Genomic DNA, 23,177 nt, shown 5'->3' on the forward strand with positions numbered 1-23,177 from the left:
CGTTACTGCTCCTGTAATTAATTAGGGGTCCTGCAATTGATTTTGGGGGTGGGGGGGTGTTAATGTTTTATTTTTTCATTACTTTGTTTTCATTATTTTATTTTTCGTTATTTGTGTTTTTATTATTTTTAGTTCTGTTCCTGTAATTTTATTATTTTTAGTTCTATGCCTGTAATTTTTTATTATTCTATTCCTGTATTTTTATTATTTTTATTACGGCTGTTACCGTAAGCACCAAGCAGGCGCAGTTGCAGTTGTCCTGGGAAGCAGCCAGCCGCTGCGTTTGCACGCAGGGCTGCCCCAAAGGATCAGCGCCGGGGCCGAAATCTCGTGGTTCAGCCCCAAAACGGGGAGCAGCCTGGCTGGGTATCGCTTTGTGGGCCCAGTGCCGCCCTGCTGCCTCTTCCTGCTGGGCAGCCTTGTGCTGGGGAAGGGCTGTGAGGAGGAAAAGCCCCAAGTGCTGTTATTTCCTGGATCCAAGCACAATAATTTGCAACGCTCCCACGGCGTTTGCTCCAGCTTTCACCTACACCCGGTGGACCGAAGAGACCCACACCACCCGGGGCAGGATGGGCACAGAAAGGAGCTGCAGCGGTGTCGAAGAGGAGTTGTGATCCCAGCTTACTGGAGGGGCAGTGCACGGGGAATCCGCTGGGCCCACGGCCTTCCCCTCGGCGTTCTGTCCCTGTATTCCATAGGGAAAATCCGGGCAGCTTACTTGCCTTCCGTGTCCAAAGCACACTCAGATTATCTATCTAAAGCTATTTTTAAAGTAGAGGAAGGGGAGAAGGACAACATTTAACTCTTTAAGGGCTCCTCAGATAAAGAAGCAAAAAGTACTGGCCCTGAGGTACCTCCACATGCCTTGCTGCGAGTCCTCATCTGACCAAAAAAATCAGATTGGAAAGTGGGAAGAGGCTGACAGAGTGGAAAATGCAGACTGCCTCATGCAATCAGTGTGTTATTGTAAGCGCGAGGTTTAATCGGATGGTCAGGGAGCAGAGCGTGGCTCTGCCACAGCTTTGGCCGACCGCCACGAGCGAATCCGTAGATGTGAGGTGAGCTGCCTGCCCGCACCACGGCCGTGAGGCAGACAGACAAAAAACCCTGACGAGTTGGAGATGCTGGGGCTGCGCTCCCTGCTGTGTGCCTGGCCCACATAAATGCGACCAGGTCGGGACGGCAGAGTGCTCACTGTGCTGGCAGTCGGAGCAGGAGGCTGGAAGTATTTCAGTGACTGACATTTGAGGGCTAAGCATAGCCGAGGGCAGTGACAGTGACTTAGGCTCACGCACGCTCAGGATCAGCCCCTTGCTGGCTGCACTGCAGTAATTCCACTGAAACATTCACATTTTTGTTTCTTTGGCTGTGTAAGTCCATGTAGTTGAGAGGGTAACTGTGGAATAACAACTTCAAACTGTGCCACGCTGACAAACTGTGGTCCTGACCGCAACGAGCTTGGAGCGAGGGGTTTCCTGCTGAAGTCGATGAGGCTGCAGAACACAGAGCTGGGCTCTCTGCTCAGGGACGCTGCCCACGAGGGACAGTGGCGGTGCTTCATCACAGGCACCTTCTTGTACGCTGGGGAAAACGAGCGGCGCTTGGGCAGCTGTGGCTTTTGTTGGTGAAAAAAAAAAAAAAAAAAGGCCTGCAAAGTGGAGATCATTGAGGTAATGGAGACAGGCTCCACTTACACTTAGCGTGAACCCTGCTTGTCAGGCTGTAGCTCGGGGGCGCGTGTGCCTGTCAGAAGCTGATCCCCGTTGACTGAACACCGCCGCGCTGACCGCCTGCAGCCCGGCATCGCCCTCGCCCCCTCGGCGCTCATTTTGGCGATTGCCCGCAGCGCAGCCCGGCCAGCGCTGCCATGCATAATGCAGGGGGCCCAGCTGCCACGAAACTTTCCACCAGGCTCTAGTTGCACGACTTTAAATTAACTATTAATACAGCCGACACCGTATCCCCTTCAGCACAATGGCAGGCGGCGGCGCAGGCTGGGAGTCGCCTATCGCTTTACTCGACGTGCCCTCAGCGGCACCTTGGGGTGCGGCAGGGGCTGCCTGGGGGCCTGGTTCAGTGGTGGGGGCTACCGGGGGTCCCAGTTCGGTGGCGGGGGCTGCCGGGGGTCCTGGTTTGCTAGTGGGGGCTACCGGGGGTCCTGGTTTGGTGGCCACGATGTGCTGAGGGGAATGGCGGGGGCACGCCGTTGATGGGCTGCACAGCAAGGACTTGGAACTGGGGGTGAGGCTCTGAGGCTGGGCGCACACAGCCCACAGGTGGGTGGATAAAAGCTGCTGGCCCCGTTCTGTAAAAATAAACACACGCACACACAAAAACCCCACAAATCCAGCCTGAACCCGACCTGAGGTACGGGGCCTAGGCCTGAGGAGGGCATGGGGAGCCCCGCGGCCCCCGGGAGACCCCCGGGCGAGGCAGCCCCGGGGCTGGGGATGTGCCCGGGCCGGGCAGCACCGGGCTGGGGCGAGCCGGGGCTGGGGGGGGGGGGGGGGCACGGTCCCGGCCCCCCTAGGACCACGCGGCGCCTGGAACGCCCGTGCGCTGCCTCCCGTTGCCGGGAGGGACCGCGAAGAACCCGTGCACGCCGCGGCCCTTCCGCTTTCGCTTCCGGAGTCGGCGGCGGGGGCGGAGCGGCCGCGGACGCCCCGTGCCCGCCGCTCTCCCCGCGGGGCCCTGCCGGCGACCCGTAGCGGTGCCCCCCCCAGCCCCGGGCCCCCTTCTCCCGGCGGCCGCGGCCCCGCTCTCGAGGCCCCGGCGGGCTCCGCTAGGGCGGGGGTCGCGGGTTCGAATCCCCCCTCGGGGGCAGCAGCGGCGGGGGCCGCGGGTTCGAATCCCGCCGTGGGCAGCAGCGGCCTTGGGGATGGGCCGCGGGTGAGGCGGCGGGCGCCGGGCACCGGGTCCGGTCCCCGCTTGGCTCCCAGCCCTCATCGTGGGGCTGGCCGGGCCCGGGGACGGGCCGCATGTTCCCCTCGGCAGCACGGAGCCGCAGCCCGAGCCAGGAGCCGGCCCGTCGGCAGCGGGCGGTGGGCCCGGGGTGGTGGTGGCGGAGGAGAAGGAGAAGGAGGAGAAGGAGGCGGCGATGGAGGGGCTGGCCGGGTACGTGTACAAAGCGGCGAGCGAGGGGCGAGTGCTGACCCTGGCCGCCCTGCTGCTGAACCGTTCCGAGAGCGACATCAAGTACCTGCTGGGCTACGTCAGCCAGCACGGCGGGCAGCGCTCCACGCCCCTCATCATCGCCGCCCGCAACGGCCACGCCAAGGTGGTGCGCCTGCTCCTCGAGCACTACCGCGTGCAGACGCAGCAGACCGGCACGGTGCGCTTCGACGGGTAGGTGGATGGCCTTGGGCGCGCCATGGCACGCGGAGCTCCTCGCCCCGTCGGTCGAGGCTGGGTGCCCGAATGGGTTTTTTTTCCGTGATGTCACGCGCAGGTGGGGCGCGTGTGGCGTGGTGCTGCGCGCCTCTGTACGCCCGAAGTGAGGATTTGGCTGCATCCAGGTCAGGGAAGGGCACGAGCTGCACGAGGGGCGTCGGTTCTTCACCGCCACCCTCACTGTGGGGATAGCCAGCAGGGGAAGGTGGTGACCAGGAGGGGAAGGTGGTGACCAGGAGGGGAAGGTGGCAGCCGGGAGGGAAAGGTGGCGACCAGGAGGGGAAGGTGGTGTCCAGGAGGGAAAGGTGGTGACCAGGTGACATGTGGCATTTTAGGGCAGGAGCTGCGCAGGGAGCTGGGTACACTGGTACGAACACCAACCCCAGCTCTGGTGTGCAGCGGTGGCGAGAGGCAGGAGAAATGAGCACTGCTCTGCCACGGGCGCTGCTGCTGAGCCTTCTGAATGGTTTGGTTTGGGGAGATGCGGCCAGGTCATTGTAGAAAGCCTGTTTCTAGACATTTCTTAGTCTCTTCGCAGTCCTGCTGCGTACTTTTTGGTACGTCACTGAGCAGCATTGTCACTGTTTTGTTAGATTTTTGGAGTAGTGCTGCTCATCCTCACGTTAAATCTGCAAATCTGCACGCTGTTGTACTTACACCTTCCTGAACTGTGCTGTCATGACCTTCGTTACCTCTCTTGTTTTTAAAATCACCCACAACGCCCGTCAAGTACTTGCCCCTACGTCATTCTTAAAAATAAGGCTGACTAAGCCCACAGGTACGTTGTTGGCCTTTTGAACAGCTTCAGGTTTTGCAAGTAGCTGACTGCGTGCAGAGCTCCCATCAGATACCGGGAGGGATCACACCGGGCCCCCCCCCCGCTATCTTTCATCTGGCTCCAGCTTTATGGGCTGTAGCTGTGTCTGCACAGCTCCACCTAACGCAGGGAAAGACCGATTTGGTTCTTGCTTGCTGAATGAGGGGGCAGGAACTGGCTTCCTTCTGTCTTTCTGTTCCCTCTTCCAGCCCTCTTTTCACAAGCAAAAAGTGGTTGAGGCTCCCTAGGGTTGTGTCTGCCCTGCTGTCAGATAAAGGAAGGGCCTGCGTTGGCAGAGCAGACAGGGAGAGCTGTTACCCCCTCTGCTGCTGAATTTTCTCGCCTGCTGTGCATCGATGGGGTGGCGATCTGCCTGCCGGAGCCTCTGCCTGACAGAGCTTAAAGGAGGTGTTGTTTGGGGTACAATGGGCGCAGTGTGCCATTACCTCTTCCCTGGCCTCAGTAGGAGTCACAGCCTGGTGAGAAGAAAGGCAGCACATGATCCCAGCTCATGCTTGGCATTATTTTCATTTTTGTGATAAGGTGGCACAGAAACCCTGCTTGGTTGGGCTCCGGGCTTTTGACTCGTAACTGGACCTGCAGCACACCAATAAATTACCTTGTGTTCGCTAGCAGGCCTTAGATCCTGACTTACTACTGCTTTAATACAAAAGTACGTTGATGCGGTTATATTTGTGCAAAATAAGGAACTTCTTACTGTGAACAAAGGTAGCCACGTTTGTTACACAGCCGTCTCTGCGTGCCAGAGCTCTTAAATGGCCTCTGAAGTGTCGTCTAGAGGTGCTGGGCTTACAGGCGGCCAGGCAGCTGTTCCTGGGGAGCCACGCGAGAGCTCTGGGAAATGATAAAAATTGCAGCTCAACTTAACATTGGGTTGGTGTCTTGTGATATTTTAATTTTGGAAAATGTGACTCTTTGGCCATAAGGAAATTAGATATTTGTCCCTCCTCTGCGCTTTGGGATGTGCCTTGAATGTATATTAGCTGCACCGCCTGCTTCTACGTTTAAGGGCTACTTCAAAGGGCTGGGGGACTGGAAAGGCCATCAGCCTTATCTGTGTAGTTACACAACGCCCTGCGCTTGGGAATGAAAACAGCTCAAGAAGCTGTGAGGTTTTGCTGAAGTTAGCTGTCCCCACGTTCACGAGAGCCAGCAGCAAGCTGTCTGCGAGGCCGTAATGTAAAACAGATCTCTGAAGCAGCCCGGCTTCGAGTAGCTTCTGCTTTTGTGAATTTTACTTTATTCCTCGAGTTCTGCATTCTTAACCCGATCACCGGTCTGCTTTGCAGCGTGCTCCCTCAAACAAAAAGTGTCGGCACAGCGGAAGGGGTGGCAACTGTAGAGGCCCAGAGAAGTGATTTGAAATCCTTAGGCCAGCCTCGCTGCCACAGCCGGCGTATTGCCCAGCTGTGCTGTTACCCGTGCCCGAGTTCGGGGTCTCTTTGTCAAGAGGTGAAGTTCAGCTTTATCTTTTCCTCTAACGTGCCAGCTTCTGGCACGGGGGATCAAAGAAGCGGTAATTTTCCCTAGGCTGGGGGCTGGAGCTCGCAGGTAGGATCTTCAAAGCAGCCCGGGAAGTACTAGTGCAAGATGTGGCTAAATCCCCGGGCTGCTTTGAAGTTTCAGCTTCCATCGCTTCTTCCTTGAGGAGCTCCCTGTGCTGGGTAAGGCTCGTGTTCTTTCACGTTGGCTAATCCGCCACGTCCCCTCGCTTTTAGATACAGGGTAGCTGTAAAATACCTCCTGGTGGCTAGGTGCGTGCCTGCGGCACGGTGCTCAGCTCTCTTTTAAAGATCCCTCGCTCTTTTTCAAAGAGCAGCCCTCTGACTGCTTGTTTCTGCCTTTCCCTTCTCAGCTTTGTCATTGATGGAGCGACAGCTCTCTGGTGCGCAGCGGGGGCCGGACACTTCGAGGTGGTCAAGCTGCTGGTGAGCCACGGCGCCAACGTGAACCACACCACGGTGACCAACTCGACTCCCCTGAGGGCCGCGTGTTTCGACGGCAGGCTGGACATCGTCAAGTACCTGGTAGAAAACAACGCCAACATCAGCATCGCCAACAAGTACGACAACACCTGCCTTATGATCGCGGCGTACAAAGGCCACACGGACGTGGTGAGGTACCTCCTCGAGCAGCACGCAGACCCCAACGCCAAAGCCCACTGCGGCGCCACGGCCTTGCACTTCGCGGCCGAGGCCGGCCACCTGGAGATCGTGAGGGAGCTGGTCAAGTGGAAGGCGGCGATGATGGTCAACGGGCACGGCATGACCCCGCTGAAAGTGGCCGCCGAGAGCTGCAAGGCAGACGTGGTGGAGCTGCTGCTGGCTCACGCTGACTGCGACCGGAGGAGCCGGATCGAGGCGCTGGAGCTGCTGGGCGCCTCGTTCGCGAACGACAGAGAAAACTACGACATCATGAAGACGTACCACTACTTGTATTTGGCGATGCTGGAGAGGTACAGGGACAGCGAGAACATCATCGAGAAAGAAGTTCTTCCGCAAATCGAAGCCTATGGAAACAGGACTGAATGCAGAACTCCTCAGGAATTAGAGTCTATAAGGCAGGACAGAGATGCCCTTCACATGGAAGGCCTCATTGTGCGGGAGAGAATTCTGGGCTCGGACAATATCGATGTGTCTCACCCCATTATTTACCGGGGGGCTGTTTATGCAGACAACATGGAGTTTGAGCAGTGTATCAAGCTGTGGCTCCATGCCTTGCATCTGAGGCAAAAAGGCAACAGGAACACGCATAAGGACCTCCTGAGGTTTGCCCAGGTCTTTTCTCAGATGATACACTTAAACGAGCCCGTTAAAGCCAAGGACATCGAGAGTGTCCTGAGGTGCAGCGTCTTGGAAATAGAGCAGGGCATGTCCCGGATCAAAACCACCCAGGACGCCGACATCCACACAGCCATGGACAACTACGAATGCAACATTTTTACCTTCCTCTACTTAGTCTGCATCTCTACCAAGACCCAGTGCAGCGAGGAGGATCAGTCGCGGATCAACAAGCAGATTTATAACCTGATTCATCTCGATCCCAGGACGCGGGACGGCTCGAGCTTGCTGCATCACGCCGTCAATTCCAGCACGCCCGTGGACGACTTCCACACGAATGACGTCTGCAGCTTTCCGAACGCGCTCGTCACAAAACTCTTGCTGGATTGTGGTGCCGACGTGAACGCTGTGGACAACGAAGGAAACAGTCCGCTCCACATCATCGTCCAGTACCACAGGCCCATCAGCGACTTCTTGACATTGCATTCCATCATCATTAGCCTGGTGGAGGCTGGTGCTCACACAGACATGACGAATAAGCAGAAGAAAACTCCCCTGGATAAAAGTACAACGGGGGTGTCTGAAATACTCCTTAAAACTCAAATGAAGCTGAGTCTCAAGTGCCTGGCTGCCCGAGCAGTACGGATCTATAACATCAGCTACCAAAACCAGATCCCCAGAACTCTGGAAGAATTTGTCAAGTTTCACTAGGCTACATAAGATCTTTCATGGTGGTGCTATCCCGTGACGACATCCATTGCAGACCACAGAATATATGTGTGTACATGGAGTTGTGTTTCTCTCTTCTGTCACTTTGGTTCCTTTGGATTCAGTCTGCAGCCTCAGTTCTCATGCAGATCTCGGGGAAAAAAAAAGCCACACAATTTTCCTGTAGTCAAATCTGGTGTTGGAGGTTTTGGTCATTTCTTTTAATTAAAAAAAAATAATAACTGTTTTGTTATCTCTTGTTTTTATAAACAAAAGGAAAAGATTCCCGATATAACTGGTGCAGAATGTTTTGTTTCAAACACACATCTCTGCTGAAGATTGCTTTAAGTAGTTATACACAAAGGCACTTCTGAAAGCCCTTGTCACGCTGCTACTGAGGCAGTAGCTTTGCAAATTTTAAAACTCCTTGAAGTGAGGTAGGATAAAAAAAAATGGAAATTACACGGCAGTTAAAAGTGAAGTCTCAACATACAGAGCAGTCCGTTGCTCTCATACCTCACCGTCTTTTTATGCCTTTCAGTTAATGCTGAAGATGTTGGTAACATCTGATTTTTATTTTTATTTTTAAATTAAATTTCGAACAGCAGTTATCAGCAGCTACAGAAGTAAGGAATGCTCTGTTAGGAAATACAGATTTAAATTCAGCTATGGTGTATTCATCTAATAAGAGTTGAAACGTCAAGCTCTTCGCTTACAGTGCTACAGTAAATACTGAATAACTTTTGAAAAATGAACTTGCACATTGATCTAAACGAACCAGAACCATGGTTTCTTTTTACGTAGCTAAGTTCCTCATATATAAAGAACATGCATGGATACCTAGAAATTTTATAGGGTATTTGTGTTTGTGTGTGTCCCAACATTTCAAAATGCTTTTAACTTGTTTTTGTTGTTTCGATGATCAACACGCACCTTTTTTTGACTCAAAGTATGTAAAACTGCACTCTGGATTCCAAATGCTGTATCTTCCTAATGGAGTAGTCTGTCGCCAAAGAGAGTCTTCCTCTGGAGCGTGATACTGCTTGAAGCTGGTTTTTCCAACAAGCGTGGAGTCTGTGCCTCCCCAAATTGGACTGGAGAATTTTTCGTGATTTTTACTCCTTTCATTATGGAAATCTCTATTAAAACTGATTTTTAAAAAATTGTCCTATCGTAAGATCTTTTATGATAAGCAACTGATTGTATATTAAAACTGTTGCTTGAGAAAGTACTTCTCCTTGGTAGAAGTTGCAGATGCTCCAACAGTAAAATGTCACTTGTTTTGACAGGCTACTGAGAACTCTGTTTATTTTAAATGCAGCTTTTTAACTGTCAGAAGATGAAAGAATGTTCTGTAGGTTTTTTTTAAACTATCCGGGTAGAACTTTAAGGCAAGATTTGGGCACACGTTTCTATTTGTATTACAAATAAATAAACATTGAATGTGGAATTAGTTTGTAGCTCTAATTTTTGCCTAGTGCCAAGGAGAATAATGTCGCTTAGATTGTGCGATGCTGTCAGCCTTGGCTGTTGTGTCTCCTGAATGGGAAGTGCTTTAGAAATACACCGGCTTCCAAGCTGCAAACTTTATTCTGCTGGAAGCTGGCTCCTGAAGTGAAAATGTGTCTGTCACTTATATCTCAGGTAGGTTGGAAGTTTAAAAGACATGACGACTTGCAGCTGAAGGTCAGTCAAAATGGCAAAGCCACGCTCAGCCACCTGAGGCCTTATGGCATAAGCAGATGTTCCCGAACAGTTAGGAAGGGGTTCGTGTTCCTGCACGGGGCTGCCCCAAATGTCTTCCCCGTGCTGAAATGCATCAGGAAAGCTGCGGTTTTGTGTTTTGCCGGGGAGCTACCGCGGTGATTTTTAGCCTGACAGGTGGAAATGCAAAAAATACTTAACTCGCTGTGGCTCCTGGAGACCTGGGGAGTGCTTTTATCTCCCTCTTGAGGACCATGTCCACTGTTGCTGAAGCTTTGACCCTGCACCTCAAGCACCTTGCGAGCAGGCACCAGCTGGTTCTTGGCAATGCTGCTGGTGGCTGGCTTGGTTAAAATGAACCAATACCTGAATCAACGTCTGTGTGCTACACAAAAAGTCTTCTGTTAAACCGTGCCACGTGCTTGGAAGCCAACTTTGATGCCGTGCTCTGCCTTTCTACATTTGCACATGTATAATTGATAACGTGCATACAGCTAAAATGAGGGCCCGTAGTCCTTGAATGAATTTGACCAGGGAAGGGCGGTGGGAGGTGGGGAGAGGGCTGAAAGCTTTTAGGAACTGATGCTGCTCGCTGTGTAACAACGTTCTGGATTGCTCTACTGGAAATCATCACGAGTTGCTGTGCTGTTTGTTAAGACAGTATTTCCTTGCACTGTTTTTCTCAGGACCTGTTTCTGACATGGGATAATCTCGGTGTTGTGTTCTTGTGAAATATCTGTGTAAAACCGTCCTTGGAACAAGCATGCATGCTGAAATGTCTGTAGGTAACAATAAGGTAAAGGAAGCTGCTCCTCCCACAACTCTGCTTTTTAATAAGAAAAAAAAAAAAAGTTACACCAAACAATCCTGTGGACAAGCTGCTTCTTCCTCCCCTCCTGTAGCTTTGGCGTGATCCTTTCCTGCTTGGGCTGCGTTGCAGGATATTTTCAGAGGTTCTGCTTTGTTCATGCCGTTCCTGGGATGATTTCAGTATGTGAAGACCTGAAGAGAGATTATGCCGTTACTAGGAGTAGCGATAAAACTTGTCAGGGGGTTGGAAAGTGTGTTATGGAGAGGGGAAGAGCCTGAGTCCCTGTGCTTGGGCAGGAGTCTGCGTGGCGTTAAAGCTGTTCGTGCACGCCTGAGGGTGCGGCACAGCCCGGCCTGGCTCCCCGATCCTGGGACCTTCCTGCTCCTTAGTCTGGAAATCTCTCTTTTGAGATTAAAAGCTGAAAAAGTGCCCTTGCTGTCTTTGTGGGAGTTATTTAAAGCTCTTTATAAAGCTCTGTGTGAGACGCACAGGAAAAAGGAGCCGTGTGCTGTCTCCTCCAGCAGCCATGACTGGGTGGGTGCCTCAGTTTTTTTATTTTTTTTTTCCCCCCAAAAGGAGAGCCCCAGGTTTTGGGGTTGGCAGGGTCTGTGCCTAAGCCCTGCTGCTGTGGGGACACCGTATGGGGCCAGGTCTTCCCCACGTCCGGCCCAGTTCTTGCTGGACGAGGGAGGTGCAGGATCAGGCCCCAGCCCCGCCATGGCCGCGGCTCCGGCTGTGCCAATTTGCAGAACTAAGGAGATCATTGAAGAGAAGGAGGCGATGAATTTCTGTCCAACGGGGTTAGCAGGGCTCATTTTATTTTGTTATGCCTTCCCCAGGTGCCATGGGGTGGGGAAACAATTGGTGACCCAAAGTAACTGCATAGAGCAGCTTGTCTGCCGTCCTGCGCTGCCTGAGGTGAGGTGACAGCCCCCCATTAGTGTAAATGGGTGGGCACTGGCTTTAACCACAGCCCCCCGTTGGTGTAAATGGGTGGGCATTGGCTTTAACCACAGCCCCCGATGGTGTAAATGGGTGGGCACTGGCTTTAACCACAGCCCCCGGTGGTGTAAATGGGTGGGCACTAGCTCTAACCAGGTTGCTGCTGGGTGGCTACAACTCCTCTCCTCATGTTAACACCGGCACCAAGGCTTTAAAGTGGCCCCCTGGGTGCAGCCTCCCCGTGTGGAAAGCTTGTGAGACCCAAGCCAGAAATATCTCTAAAGGGTACTGATGACGTCATAGCGCAAATTTTACCAAAACGCCCTGTTTTGGACCTGCATGGGGACCTTGTTCTCGCCTCAGGCAGGCGGTGCCCAGCCCAGGCCCAGGGGCCAGGCCTCTGCCTGCAGGCATTGGCTGCTGGGCAGGGGCAATGTGGGTGTAAATGTACAGATGTGTAAGGGAGTGTTTGTACATATGAATATAGATACACAGGCACATACATAAACACCTCTGTGTATACACATGTAGATACACACACTAGAGACACATACATATTTTTACATACACGCTCGCATACATATACATAAAAATATGTATATTTAGCTGCATATGCACATATATATGGAAATACACCCCCATATATGCCTGTGTACACATGCACACATACCCATGTTCCTATTTACACATACATGTATGCACACACAAACACACATACAGGTATATATACATACACACAGGCGCATATATATATGCATATGTACCGCTATACAAACACGTATTATATATATATATATACACACACAGACAAGTATATACATTGTGTATGTACATATTTGTATACACACACATATGTCTGTGTGTATGCATATATGTATGTACACACACGTATTATATAATAGTACACGTATACATACACATATATACATGTATCTATATCTATCTGTATCATCTATATGAATATCTGTATCTACTGTAGCTATAGCTATCTGTAGCTATATGTACAGCTATATCTAGATCTCTATTTTCCACAGCTTCCAGCTCTGGGAAGTCTTGTTCACGGGGGAGACTGTGTTCCATATTGAAGATGATGTGGGTGTGTGTGTATCTGTGTGTGTATCCCACAGCTTTATTTATGTGTGTATATAAATATATATATATGTAAGTAAAATACACTCATATATATATATATATATATATAAAAAATACACTCAGACTTCTGCAGATACACGCTCTCTCTCTCCTCCCCCCCCCCCCCCCCGCCCTTGTGATGCACAGTCTTTCCTGTGATCACGGCGCCCCACGGCTGGAGGGGTGTCCGTGTATTTATGTACACGTGTGTGCCCCCCAATGTGCACGTACACCCCTGCCCTCCCCAGAGCCCCCACATGCTCACCCTTGCTGCTGGGTGGCCGTGTGCGGGGCAGCAGGGCCGTGGGCAGGGCAAGGGCTGGGCCCTGCTTTTTCTAGCCCTGAGAGGAAATCCCTGCTGCTGCCACGCTTATTTTGTGGCATTGCAGAGCCACCCTGGTGTAAGACATCTTTAAAAACAATCCAGGAATAGCTACTCTGAGCTGAACATGCAGGCCATGTGGATGAAGCTTAACATTATAGTTCAGTGTTGACAAGGTTAACGGAAATATCTGAGCACATTTGCACGCTCTGTGCACAAACACACAGCTTGCACGTCAGCCGCATGCCCTGGACTAAAACCCCCAACTCACCACCCGGCCCATCACAGGGCACCCATGGGTGCCATGAGCTTGGGTTTCATCTCCTGGGAGCTTTCCTTGCCCATTGCCTGCTGAAAGATACGGCCCTGCCACTGCTGACCGTGAGTTTTTTTTGTTTTTTTTTTTTTTTTAACAACCTGCATTGCGATTAATGTGGCTGCTAGTTTCATAGCACCAAGGCCTGGGATGCTTTTGGGCAAAGCCTTGAAAAGCAGTGAGACTTTTTCCCCAGGAATAAAGCTCTAGACTGATTTCAGTAGCCCCCATGTACCCAACAGATGCTGGTGCTCTCTACAGCATTAAGGAAAACTGGATGATCCTAAGAAAGGAGAAAAAAATAAGCTGCAAAATTAAAGCACTTTGGTGAAGGCAACTGGTGCCAGCGCCACACCAGATTTTGGCTCTCCGGGGCAGCCCTGCACCCCCGCCGGTCCCAGGGACAGCCAGCAGCTGTGACATTTAGGATTTCCACCCCAGGTGACGATGCCAGCAATTAAAACCTTATCCCTCCCCATTTTATGCTGTCAGTGGGGCTGATTCTGCAACACGCTGGGCCCAGACCCGCAACTCCTGGGCGCTCGTCCCACCTGGCAGCGTCCCTTTAGAAGAAGGCTGCAAACCCCTTGCAGCCCATAATAAATCAGTGGCGAACCTCAGCCCCGTGGTCCTCATCCCAGGGGTAGGAGCAACACCCCGACTGCGTCGGGGTAGCACAGAATGGGAGCAGAGGCTCTTTGTTTTTTTTTTTTTTTTTTTAAAATACCGTATTTTTAATCCTTAAAAAATACTAGGACAGTATTTAACAAACTTCATTACACATCAGGTGGACATATGCTTTCTTTTCCTTCATAAAATTAATATTAGCATAAATAATTCTGTTATGCAAAAAGAAAGATTTTTGTCAAACAGCACTGACCCTCTGGCTTGGCGTGACACCAAATATATACAGTTATAGTACACGTGCGGACCCTTGCTGGACGCAAGCTCTTCGAAACTGCTCAGTTTGTAGAAAACACTTTGAACTGGTTTGTTATTGTTCTTTTTTTTTCCTTTTTTTTTTTGATTTTTTAAAAAGATTTAAAAAAAGATTTCTTGATTTTTTTTTCTCCTTTGCTTAAACAGGCAAATATTTCTAGAATAAGTATGTACAGCTGGATGCTGGAGATATGCATTAAGGTGCTTTAATTTGCTATTATTCGTATTCAGTGCATCAAGAAGGCAAATTAAAACCTCCAGCCGATCGCTCATTTAGCTGGTGCAGAGCAGTCCGAGAGCTGCAGCTTCGCTGCGCCCCGCGGGAGCCCCCCAGACCCTGCAGCCCCTCGGGACGGTTTCAGTATTTCCATCCAAGTTTGCTCTTTTTCCCCCCAACCGAGAGATTCCCCTTCCTTGGGGCAGGTGAGCCCCGGGGTTTGATACAGTCCCGCTATGGAAATTAAAAAAAAAAAAAATCATTAAAAAATGGAAATTGCTAAAGATTGTTCCCCTCGGGATGCTGCACCTGGTTCATCCCAGGTTATGGGGTGCGCGCTTGCCCCGTCCCTTCTGCACCACTGCCGGCCCCGGTAGGGCAGGGCTGTCCTAAAAGCAGTTTGAACCCACGGCATAGGGCCACCAAACAGGGGCTGGGTTTGTCTGCTTCTTTTTTTTTTTTTTTTGGTATGTGTTTTTTTTCGTGTCATTGGTCGTTGTTTTTCTTTTTTTTTGGTGTTTGTCTGTTTTGGACCTGTTTAGGCGATTTCACACAAAGGGGTGCATTCTTGTCTCGATGCAGCCCGAGCTCAGCACCCAAGTCCCTCGGCATCGAGACGAGCATCTACCGGTGAGCAGCGAGCGCCGAGGAGGGCGGCGAGAGGGGGCCGAGCCCCCCGGCCCCGCCGGGAGCATCACTCCAGCACCTTGGCGCTCTGCTCCTCCTCCGCCTCTCTCCTGCGGCTGCCGCTTTTAAAAAATCCGAGCTGTAGGGATCAAAGAGAAGACAAGAGAAAACCCCGCCGTTACTTCAGCTGGCTGCGTGGCGGTGCCTTGCTTTTAGAGGGGTGTTGTCAGGCAGTTCAGGCCCTAGATATAAATACAGGGGAGGTGGAAAGAGGCTGGAGAAGCTTTTGCGATGCCCAATGGAGCATCCCCGGAGCTGGGATTGGAGGGTCCAAAGCTGCGTTTGCTTCCCAGGACCCCCGTGAAAGGAGGATGAGGCGGTGCTGGGGGGCTGTGGGTATGGAGCTGGGGGCCAGGGGTCCCTCCGGCGTGGTACACTGCAGCTGGGGTCGCTGCCAAGCCGCAGCCACCCAAAATACAAGGTCCAAGGGGCTGCTCACCTTCCAGAGCGCGAGCACGAGCAGCGCCAGGAGCAGGAGCCCCCCTAACGTGCTCCCCAGGATGATCCAGATGGGGATCTGCGACTCCTCCGGCTTGGAGATTTCAAACGTTACCTGCAAAGAGCACAGAAACGTGATGGTGGGGATGCTGAGGGTGCCCTAAATTGTGGGGGGGATGCTGAAGGTGCTGGAGCTGCTGGTGCCCGGCTCCAGCCCTTCTGCCATCCACGGGGCTTTGCCCAGCGGGGTCAGGGCACGGTGCTGCAGCCTCCCCAGAGCTGCTGGGTCCGTGTGGCACCGTCCTGCCCCGTGGTTTTTGTGGGTTTCCCAGCCCGGGGGCTGGCCCTGGCTCACCTGGCGGCTGGGGTCCTCCTCGCGGAAGACGAAGGGGCTCCCGAAGCGTCGCTGGAGGGCGGCGTTCGTGGTGAGCTTCAGTGACTTGAACTTCAGCTGCACAAAGAGAGGCTGGAGCTGAGCACCAGGCCTGGCAGAGGGCCCAGCACCCCGGCTGGGTGCCCCCTGCTGCCCCCATGGCTTTGCCCCACAGTTCCCACGCCAGGGATGCTGCGTGGTGGAAGGATCGTGCAGGTCAGTTAGTGAGGGTGGTTAATTGCAGCAAGAAGGATTGCTTGGGATTAAATTCCCTGTGATGAGGTGCTGTGCAGGATGCACGCACCGATGGAATAAATAAGATTTGAAAGCAGAAGTCACCCCACACATACCCAGACTTCCTGGGAGGGAGAGCAATAGCAGGAGAGGAAAAAAAAAACCACACACGTTTGCACCAAGTGAGGGCTCCTTTGGGGTATTTCTCAAAAGCCATGCATCTGCCTTTGGAGGACTTACTGCTTTCAGTGACTTCATCCACAGATTGCCACGCAAGTGCAAGTTCATCTCCTCGTTGGGGGCTAATTTCACATTGCAGTCGATGGAAACGACGTCGGAGTTGCTGTGGTTCTGCAAGGGGGGAAGTTGGTGAGGTTGGAGCATCACCCCAGGGGGCTCCATGCAGTCCCCACGCCCCAGCTGTGCCACCGAGAAGGGGACAACCCGCGGGGCGCCCCTTTCATGGGGTTTCTCTCTGGTTTGGGGAGGCAGGGCTCAGCACGGGGCCAGGATCAGGCCCATGAGGACACGTACCAGGAGCGGGGTGCGGGACAGGTCCTCCTCGGCGGGCGTGCTGCGGTAGTCGGTGGTGTTCCCCCAGACGTTGCAGGTCGCGTTCTCCTGTGGGAGGAGCAGACGGGGATGGGGATGGGGACACGCTGGTGCCACCGCCCCGTGTCCCGCACCCATCCTGGTGGGATGCGGGGACCTGGTCCTCCCGGGGCTTTGCTGATGTTTGGGGGTCTCACCAATGCACCGCGGCCCCGTGGTGGGGACATGGGGGTGACCACGATGTAGGGAAACACACGGGGCTCTCCCAACTGCTCTCATCAGACTGCAGTACTGCTGTCACCGGAGGACGCATTGTCTGGGCTCCTGAGAGCCTCCTCCCAGCACCACAGGGCACAGACCACCCCTGCTTCTGCATTCACACTGCCTGCTGCAGAGTGCTCATGGGCTGCTTTTGCCTTTTCTCCAGAATACCGCCCCAAAGGTGCCGGCCAGCCTCCTAGTTGAATTAATTCCTGTGTTTTGTGCCTCTCCACAGCACAACTGAGCCTGGCCGACAGCCCTGCCCTGCACCTTGACCAGACGCTGGGGCATTACAGGTGGCACGGGGCCTTTGCCAGGGCTGGGGGCACAAAACACCTCAATGGAGGCTGAGCTGCCCTCGATGCCCGTCCCTTGCACAGCTCTCCTCCTCGGGGTCTGCTCCGAGCTCTGTCGCAGCTTCTGCAGCCGCTCAAGCCTCCGGTGCGCCCCAGGCACAGCCGACTCCTTCAAGACCCTCAAGAATTCATCCCATACCGGAGGGAGGTCCAGCAGGGAGAGCTACTTGGACCAAACCCTTTGGCTGCTGCCATTTTCCACGTCTCCAGCCAAGTGAACGCAGAGTGGAGAAGCACAGGGCGCGAGCCAAGATTTTAATACAGGCGTCCACACCGGTGTGAGCACGGGAGGGGAGCTTGCAGCAGAACGGGGCATCGCCATCCCCACCTCCACACCCGCTGCCGAGGGACCCAGCCGGCTTTTTGGGGATCAAACCCCCCCCACTTTCCTACCTGGTCCACCATGAATTGGGTCAGGAGCAGGAGGCGGTTGCCCGCCCTGGTGGCCACGGGGACGGTGAGCTTGATGGTCACCCCCTCCACGGGGAAGAAGCCCAGGTTCTGCAGCTGCGAGGACAAAGGACGGGGATGGGGGACAGGGGACGGGCAGGGTGACGACGTCCCACCCCGGGACATCGCCCTGCTTTACCTTGAAGGAGCAGTGGAAAGGGGGGCCGATGCTGTCGTATCTCTCCAGGGAGCTGTTGGACTTGATTTCGTAGTAGTCCAGGCTGGACGCCCTGTCGTGACCGAGGAGGACAAGTCATGATGGGGACTCGGAGCAAGCAGAGAACAAGGCAGCCCCTCTGCACCACCCCGCAGCTCCAGCACCTTGATAAGAGCACCAAAACCACCCGGAGCAGGGCCACCCCAGGCCAAAGTCCCAAGGAGAGGGCCTTGGGTCCGTCTGGCTGCTTCTGGGATGGAAACCATTGCCTGCCTCTGCCTCACGTAAAAAAGACGGAGGATTTTCACGCTCTTCTGCTTCTGCAGTATTTTCCCCTTCTTTGTAGATTTTTTTTTTTTTTTATTATAACAGAGACATCCAAGGCCCTGCTCGGTGCTTTGAATCTCACATAAATCTGAGGAGGCAAATCGCATTTATATCTGGAGGCTGGAGAGCTGGGAGAGGAGCCAGGAGCACCCGATGGGCGAGCTGCCCCGGCACAGGGCCCCAAACCTCCTTGAAACAATTCCCCCTTTTCCTCCCCAGGATGCCCAAACTTGAGGCTTTTGTGCTGTTACCATTCCTCCAAGTTCTCCCTTCTCCCATAAAGGTGATTTTGGCATTTGTTAAATTGAGAATCCCTCCCCCCTGGAAACTTTATGTAGTGAAGTGGCTTTATTTTCTGTGCCCCGCTGCCTCTCGCATTAAAAAAAGAGTGGCTGAAGGTCTCCAAAACCTGCTAAGAATTACAGCGAGCAGTGCCAGGGAATGTGCTGCTTGGGCCCGTATTTTTTCTTGTAATCGGGTTAATAAACTATCATCTGTGCCTGAGCTCCCTTTTTGCTTCGGACAGCGGACAGACACTGCTCTAGTTGATGCCGATGCCCAAACCCCTTCCATGCACACCCTTTCTGTGTCCTTTTGGTGGGGTGATTTTAAGTGGCGTGGCTACCGGCCCAGACGCAGCTTTACAGCCCCGGTACTGGCTGCTAACACATGTTATGAACATTATTACCTACAAAAAGTAGATTTTCCCCCTTAAAAAAAATTGCACTCGCACCTTATTTAATAACACCCCTGCATTTCAGTGTCGTGAAATGCGCAGCACCTCCCTGCTTCTGGCTGTCGGTTTTTCTTTTTTTTGCCCCCAATTTTGTGCTTCCTTCGCGCACCCCCCCCCCCCCCCCCCGAGCCCTGTCCCCCCACACACCTGGTGAAGAGCAGGTCAGCTTCATACTTGAGATGGAAATTGAGGTGGGCGACGTTGTCCTCCTTGGTGCTCTCCTTCTCCTCGCTGTCGCTGAAACACCAGCAGAGCACGGGGTGAGCACCTCCTGGAGGTTTATTTTTTTGGGGGGGTGTGGGAAGCGCACGGGGAAGGGCTCAACTTCTGCTTTATGGCCAAGGCTCAAAGAGAAGCAATTTTACTCCCTAACTTTTATTAGCCCAAGGCCGTAAAAGCAAAGCATTTGGTGGAAGGTTTCACATGCAGCAGCAGCAGCAAAGCGGTCCCGCGCGCACCAGCCCCGGCAGAGAAAACCCTTGGCTGCTCTCTGCCACGGTGACTGATGGAAACGAGAAACAAACCCTAACAAGGTTTCACTTGGCTGTCAGAAAAATTTACCTGTGCAGGGCAAGTGAGCGAGGAGGGTTTGGCAAGACTGCTAGGAGAGGTTTTTTTTTCCTGGGAATATTTGCAGCTGAGCAAGTGGCTGCAGGGAGCAGCGGTGGCCAGAGACCCCTTCTGCTTAGCACAGGACCTGGCAACGACTGCCCGGCCCTCCCATAGAGGGGAAAATGAGGGTTATAATATATAGGTAAATAAAAATAGCCTAAAATAAAAACGCAGGGCTCTGCAATAACCTATAGAAATTGGGTTTCCATGTGGTTACTCCCTGAGGACGGTTTCTGGGTGCCTCCAGCACCACCTACAGCTATGGAAGCAGCAAGCTCAGCACCAAGCAAAGCACCATAGGGTCTGCCCCCCCCCCCGCCAGCAAAACAGCTCCGGCTGCAAATGGAGAGGGGGGGAAGGCAGCAGCGGCTTGGCTGCAGTGGGAAAGGTGGCAGGATCAGGGCAGGCGACGTCCCGCCAGCGTTGCAGACCCGTGCGAAGGCAGCAGAAGGAAGAAGAAGCATTAACCTGTTGGCAGTCAGGTAGATCTCCATGCTCTGCAGGAAAATTGACTTGCTGAATTCAAAATCCAGGCGAAAAGCTACCTGCGGGGGTTGGAAACAGATGGGAGAAAATATTAAGGGGGAAAAACCCCCAGCGCCGGCCGGGGGATGCTGCTGGGCTTTGGGCAGCCTTGCCTCCCCCACGGGAAGTGAGGCCGAGCCGGGGATTTGCAGGATTTGCTCTCTGCCTACGACGTGCTGCATTTTTTGCTCTGAGGCTGGAGAACAAAAAAAGCATCCCCTTAGAAGAGGAAAATCTCCGGGGAACCGGCAGCGAGGGGCCGGCACTGCACATCTGCAGCACGGGGTCCGCTGGCGGGGGACGGAGGCCAACAACAATAAAATGTGATAAATGTCACATCTGCGCGAGCCGTGGCAATGACCTCAAACTGTCTGGGACGGCACAGCTGATTATAATATTAACGCTCCTGCTGCTCGCCGGCCAAATTTCCATTTCCAGCTTGTCTTTGTCTTGGCAGGACCTGGCCTACCTGATGCCACGCAGATGCATTCCCAGCCCCCGTAGGTCATGGGGAGTCGGGCTGCTCCCTCCTCGCTTACGGCCACAGGCATCCAAGAGGGCTTTTTTTTTTTTGGGGGGGGAGCTTTAAAGCCCAGAGAGGTGCCTGGAGCTCGTCTGTCATTTTTGAGCTCCTGACAGGCGAAGGCTCCGGCCGGACATGGTGGTTGGAAAGATTTCGTCAGGAGCGGCTTCGTCGGATGCCTGCAGGCACGTGGGGCGGGCAGGTGGCGTTTCACGGGGGGCGCGGTGGCTTTGTGTTTGTTAATTCGAGTCAGGAAAAGGTGCAGTGGAAAGGCAGAGTGGAAAATTTGGATCCCGCTCTCGAAAATGAAGTGGTTCCCCCCCTCACCCTGCACACCTGGGGCTCCCAAAAGCAAGCTGGTTTTGCGGGGAACTGCCTTACCTTGGCTTTAGCTCGGAAGAAGGGGTAGCTCACGTTGCAGACTCTCTTGTTGGGGTGCTTCTCGTCGCTCATGCAGTCGATGTTGATGTCTGTGTCATCCTAAAACGGGATGTGGAGTGTTTGAGACACGGGTCTTGGCCACGGGCACCAGCCCCACGGCTGCAACTTCATGAATCCAGCAAACGTGCCTCGGGAGAGGGGCAGTAACTTTTGGGGAACACAAACAAGCAAGCAAAAGCCTCCCCGTGCTTGCTGGCAGGGCCATTCCTGGAGAGCAGCACTTCTAACCCGCACCTTCCAGCTTCCCCAGTTAAATCCTCTGTCAAAACTCAGCTACGGAGATGAATGTATAAAACCGATTATTCTTGGCACGGTGGTCAGGAAGACGATTTTTCTGTGATCACGGGTCACAGGGAAGCCTGAGGTAACTACAGATATTATTCTGCAGGGCCACCAGCTAAGGAGTAAAAATTAATTAGCTCGTCTCAATAATTGGGTGCCTGCTGCTGGAACGCCCTCCAGCTCGCCAGCGGGGCTGGGAAGCTTTTGCCCATTGCTCCCGGCCGTCACCCTCTGCTTGGCGAGCTGCTTGTTTGGCAGCACAAGGCTTCTGTAACCAGATGAAAATGTTTTCTGTAACCGCTCCTGCATTGCGCTCTCTGTTACCTAGCATCATAGGTTTTTCTTCCTCTGTTAATTTGGAGGAACCTATCACAAAACGCACTTCTCTCAGTTTGCGGGCGGCGTGCCCCACAATTTTCTGTTGGCACAGGGCTTAAGAAAACAAAATGAGGGCCACGCCATCCGCCGGCGGGTATGAAGTCACTGGGGGGACGAGCGGGGGCTCAGCACCATCAGCAGCATTCCCAGACCTCAGTGGGAGAGGCGAGGGTTTGCATAGGGCTGGGAGAGGGGCAGGAGCGGTGCCTGGGCAGGGTGCCTATGGCACGGAGCAGCGCTGGCCATGTGGCTACTGGCCCCTGTATGCAGGAGGTGGACCTCAGCTGCAGCAATGCATCCCTGACGGGGACTTGGCCACGTGCAGCAAATATTTTTAAACCTTTAGAGTAGGAAAATAAAGAGGGGAAAATCGGTTCATCTGCATCTGACCTTATTTCAGGCTCGGAAGACGAAAACGTTTCTGTGTTTCCAAAATAAAGAGGCCGCGGATGCTTAGGAGCCAAGCCTGTAGGCATGCCAAATTTACGAGGGGCAGAGAGGTTTTGGGCTCTGGTTTTGGGCTCCCCAGCTGAGCAGGGGCTCCCGGCACAGCCCCGGCGCCGCACCTTGGGGATCAGGCTGGCGAACTGGAGGTTCCTGGAGAAGGAGATGTTGAGCACGGTGCTGTAGGCGTTCTCGCCGCGGTTCTCCAGCGTTGCCTCCACGGCCACCCTCCTCCTGGTGCTCTCGATGACGAAGACGGAGGCGTCGAAGGAGAGGCTGAAGGTGGAGCAGGCGGGGGCAGCCCGGCGCAGAGCCCTCCTGCAGTACTCCCTGCGGGAGGAGGGCGGCCGTGAATCCCACGGGACTCGGGCACGGACCCTGCCCCTGCCCTGGCGGGCTTTAGGAATCACAGCTTCCTCGTGTAGACCAGAGAGGAACGCTATTTTCCTTCTGATTTTTCGAATAATGGTGTCTAGCCGTCTGGGACCCAGTTATCCACCCTTAACACAGCTGAGGTGTAAAAATAAAATAGATCTGATGCCACTGACAAAGGGTAAGGAGGGCATTTAGCTCCAGCCAGGCTGAGATCGCCGTCCAGGGAAGTTCACCAACAGACTGCAGAGGCAGCACACTGCGTGGTTTTGCAGACTTGATGGGTGTTTGGGCCTTAATTTTCTTTATAAAAAATATGGGGAAAGGAAATTATAAAAGGTTTCACATCAGGGCCGCCTGCTCCCTTTAATGGCAGAGCAGCCAGGGTGCCGTTTTGAGGGAACATGTCTATTCCAACAAGTAACCCCAAAAGTGATTTTCTCAGCAGAAATCACCCTTGTATCAGCTCTCAGTTTGGTCCAGAGCCCACTGCCATCAGCGTGAGCAGAGATTTGGGCTCCTGTGCTCCTCAGGGATGACCTTTAAAAGCTCTTTAAGGGATCAGACACAGCGTGTAATTATTTCTGCTGCGTGAGTCAAGCCTGCGACTGCCAGGCGGGTAACGCCAGCCTCGCATTTAGTCCCCTGTTATTTACTGATTTGTCTTTGGGGCCCATCACCATGGCACCAGATATCGGTAGTTTTGCGGGCTCCCTGAACAAACACCAGTTTGTTCCATGTAGGGAGCAGACGAACCCAGAGAGCACAGCAGGATGACTCTGCTCACCACCAGCCCGGTGCCACCAGCAGCAGGAGCAGAGTTGTCCCCGGGGACCAGGTCCCAGCTGCTGGTGGTCACTGGGGCTGTGGGATGAGGGACCCCGAGCGATGCTGGAGCACAGCCCCGGGGTTTGTGAGCCCAAGGGGAGGA

The 23,177-nt window shown here is 53.5% G+C and overlaps 2 protein-coding genes across 4 annotated transcripts in view; one reads left to right on the forward strand and one right to left on the reverse strand.

Annotated features, from left to right (window-relative positions):
* The first annotated feature begins 2,640 nt into the window (after positions 1 to 2,640).
* Positions 2,641 to 9,162, forward strand: FEM1B (fem-1 homolog B). The gene is made up of 2 exons (XM_040569778.1): positions 2,641 to 3,345; positions 6,084 to 9,162. Exons 1-2 carry the CDS (start codon positions 3,098 to 3,100, stop codon positions 7,717 to 7,719), a joined length of 1,884 nt encoding a protein of 627 aa, XP_040425712.1. The 5' UTR covers positions 2,641 to 3,097; the 3' UTR covers positions 7,720 to 9,162.
* Positions 9,163 to 10,232: 1,070 nt separating this feature from the next.
* ITGA11 (integrin subunit alpha 11) overlaps positions 10,233 to 23,177 on the reverse strand; it is a 44,979-nt gene continuing 32,034 nt past the window's right edge. For 2 of the 3 annotated variants that reach the window (XM_040569775.1, XM_040569776.1), the window contains 11 exons: positions 21,997 to 22,204; positions 20,711 to 20,809; positions 19,750 to 19,826; positions 18,817 to 18,906; positions 17,589 to 17,679; positions 17,393 to 17,506; positions 16,365 to 16,451; positions 16,071 to 16,181; positions 15,579 to 15,674; positions 15,225 to 15,338; positions 13,995 to 14,864 (listed from right to left, as the gene is read on the reverse strand). In XM_040569775.1, the coding sequence (XP_040425709.1) occupies positions 14,793 to 14,864; positions 15,225 to 15,338; positions 15,579 to 15,674; positions 16,071 to 16,181; positions 16,365 to 16,451; positions 17,393 to 17,506; positions 17,589 to 17,679; positions 18,817 to 18,906; positions 19,750 to 19,826; positions 20,711 to 20,809; positions 21,997 to 22,204 (1,159 nt within the window). In that variant the 3' untranslated portion in view covers positions 13,995 to 14,792. Of the gene's footprint in view, positions 10,423 to 13,994; positions 14,865 to 15,224; positions 15,339 to 15,578; positions 15,675 to 16,070; positions 16,182 to 16,364; positions 16,452 to 17,392; positions 17,507 to 17,588; positions 17,680 to 18,816; positions 18,907 to 19,749; positions 19,827 to 20,710; positions 20,810 to 21,996; positions 22,205 to 23,177 lie in introns of those variants that run through there. The other variant, XM_040569777.1, reaches the window with a different exon arrangement.

The sequence above is a fragment of the Cygnus olor genome, chromosome 11 (assembly GCF_009769625.2).
Source record: "Cygnus olor isolate bCygOlo1 chromosome 11, bCygOlo1.pri.v2, whole genome shotgun sequence".
Taxonomy (NCBI): Eukaryota; Metazoa; Chordata; class Aves; order Anseriformes; family Anatidae; genus Cygnus; species Cygnus olor.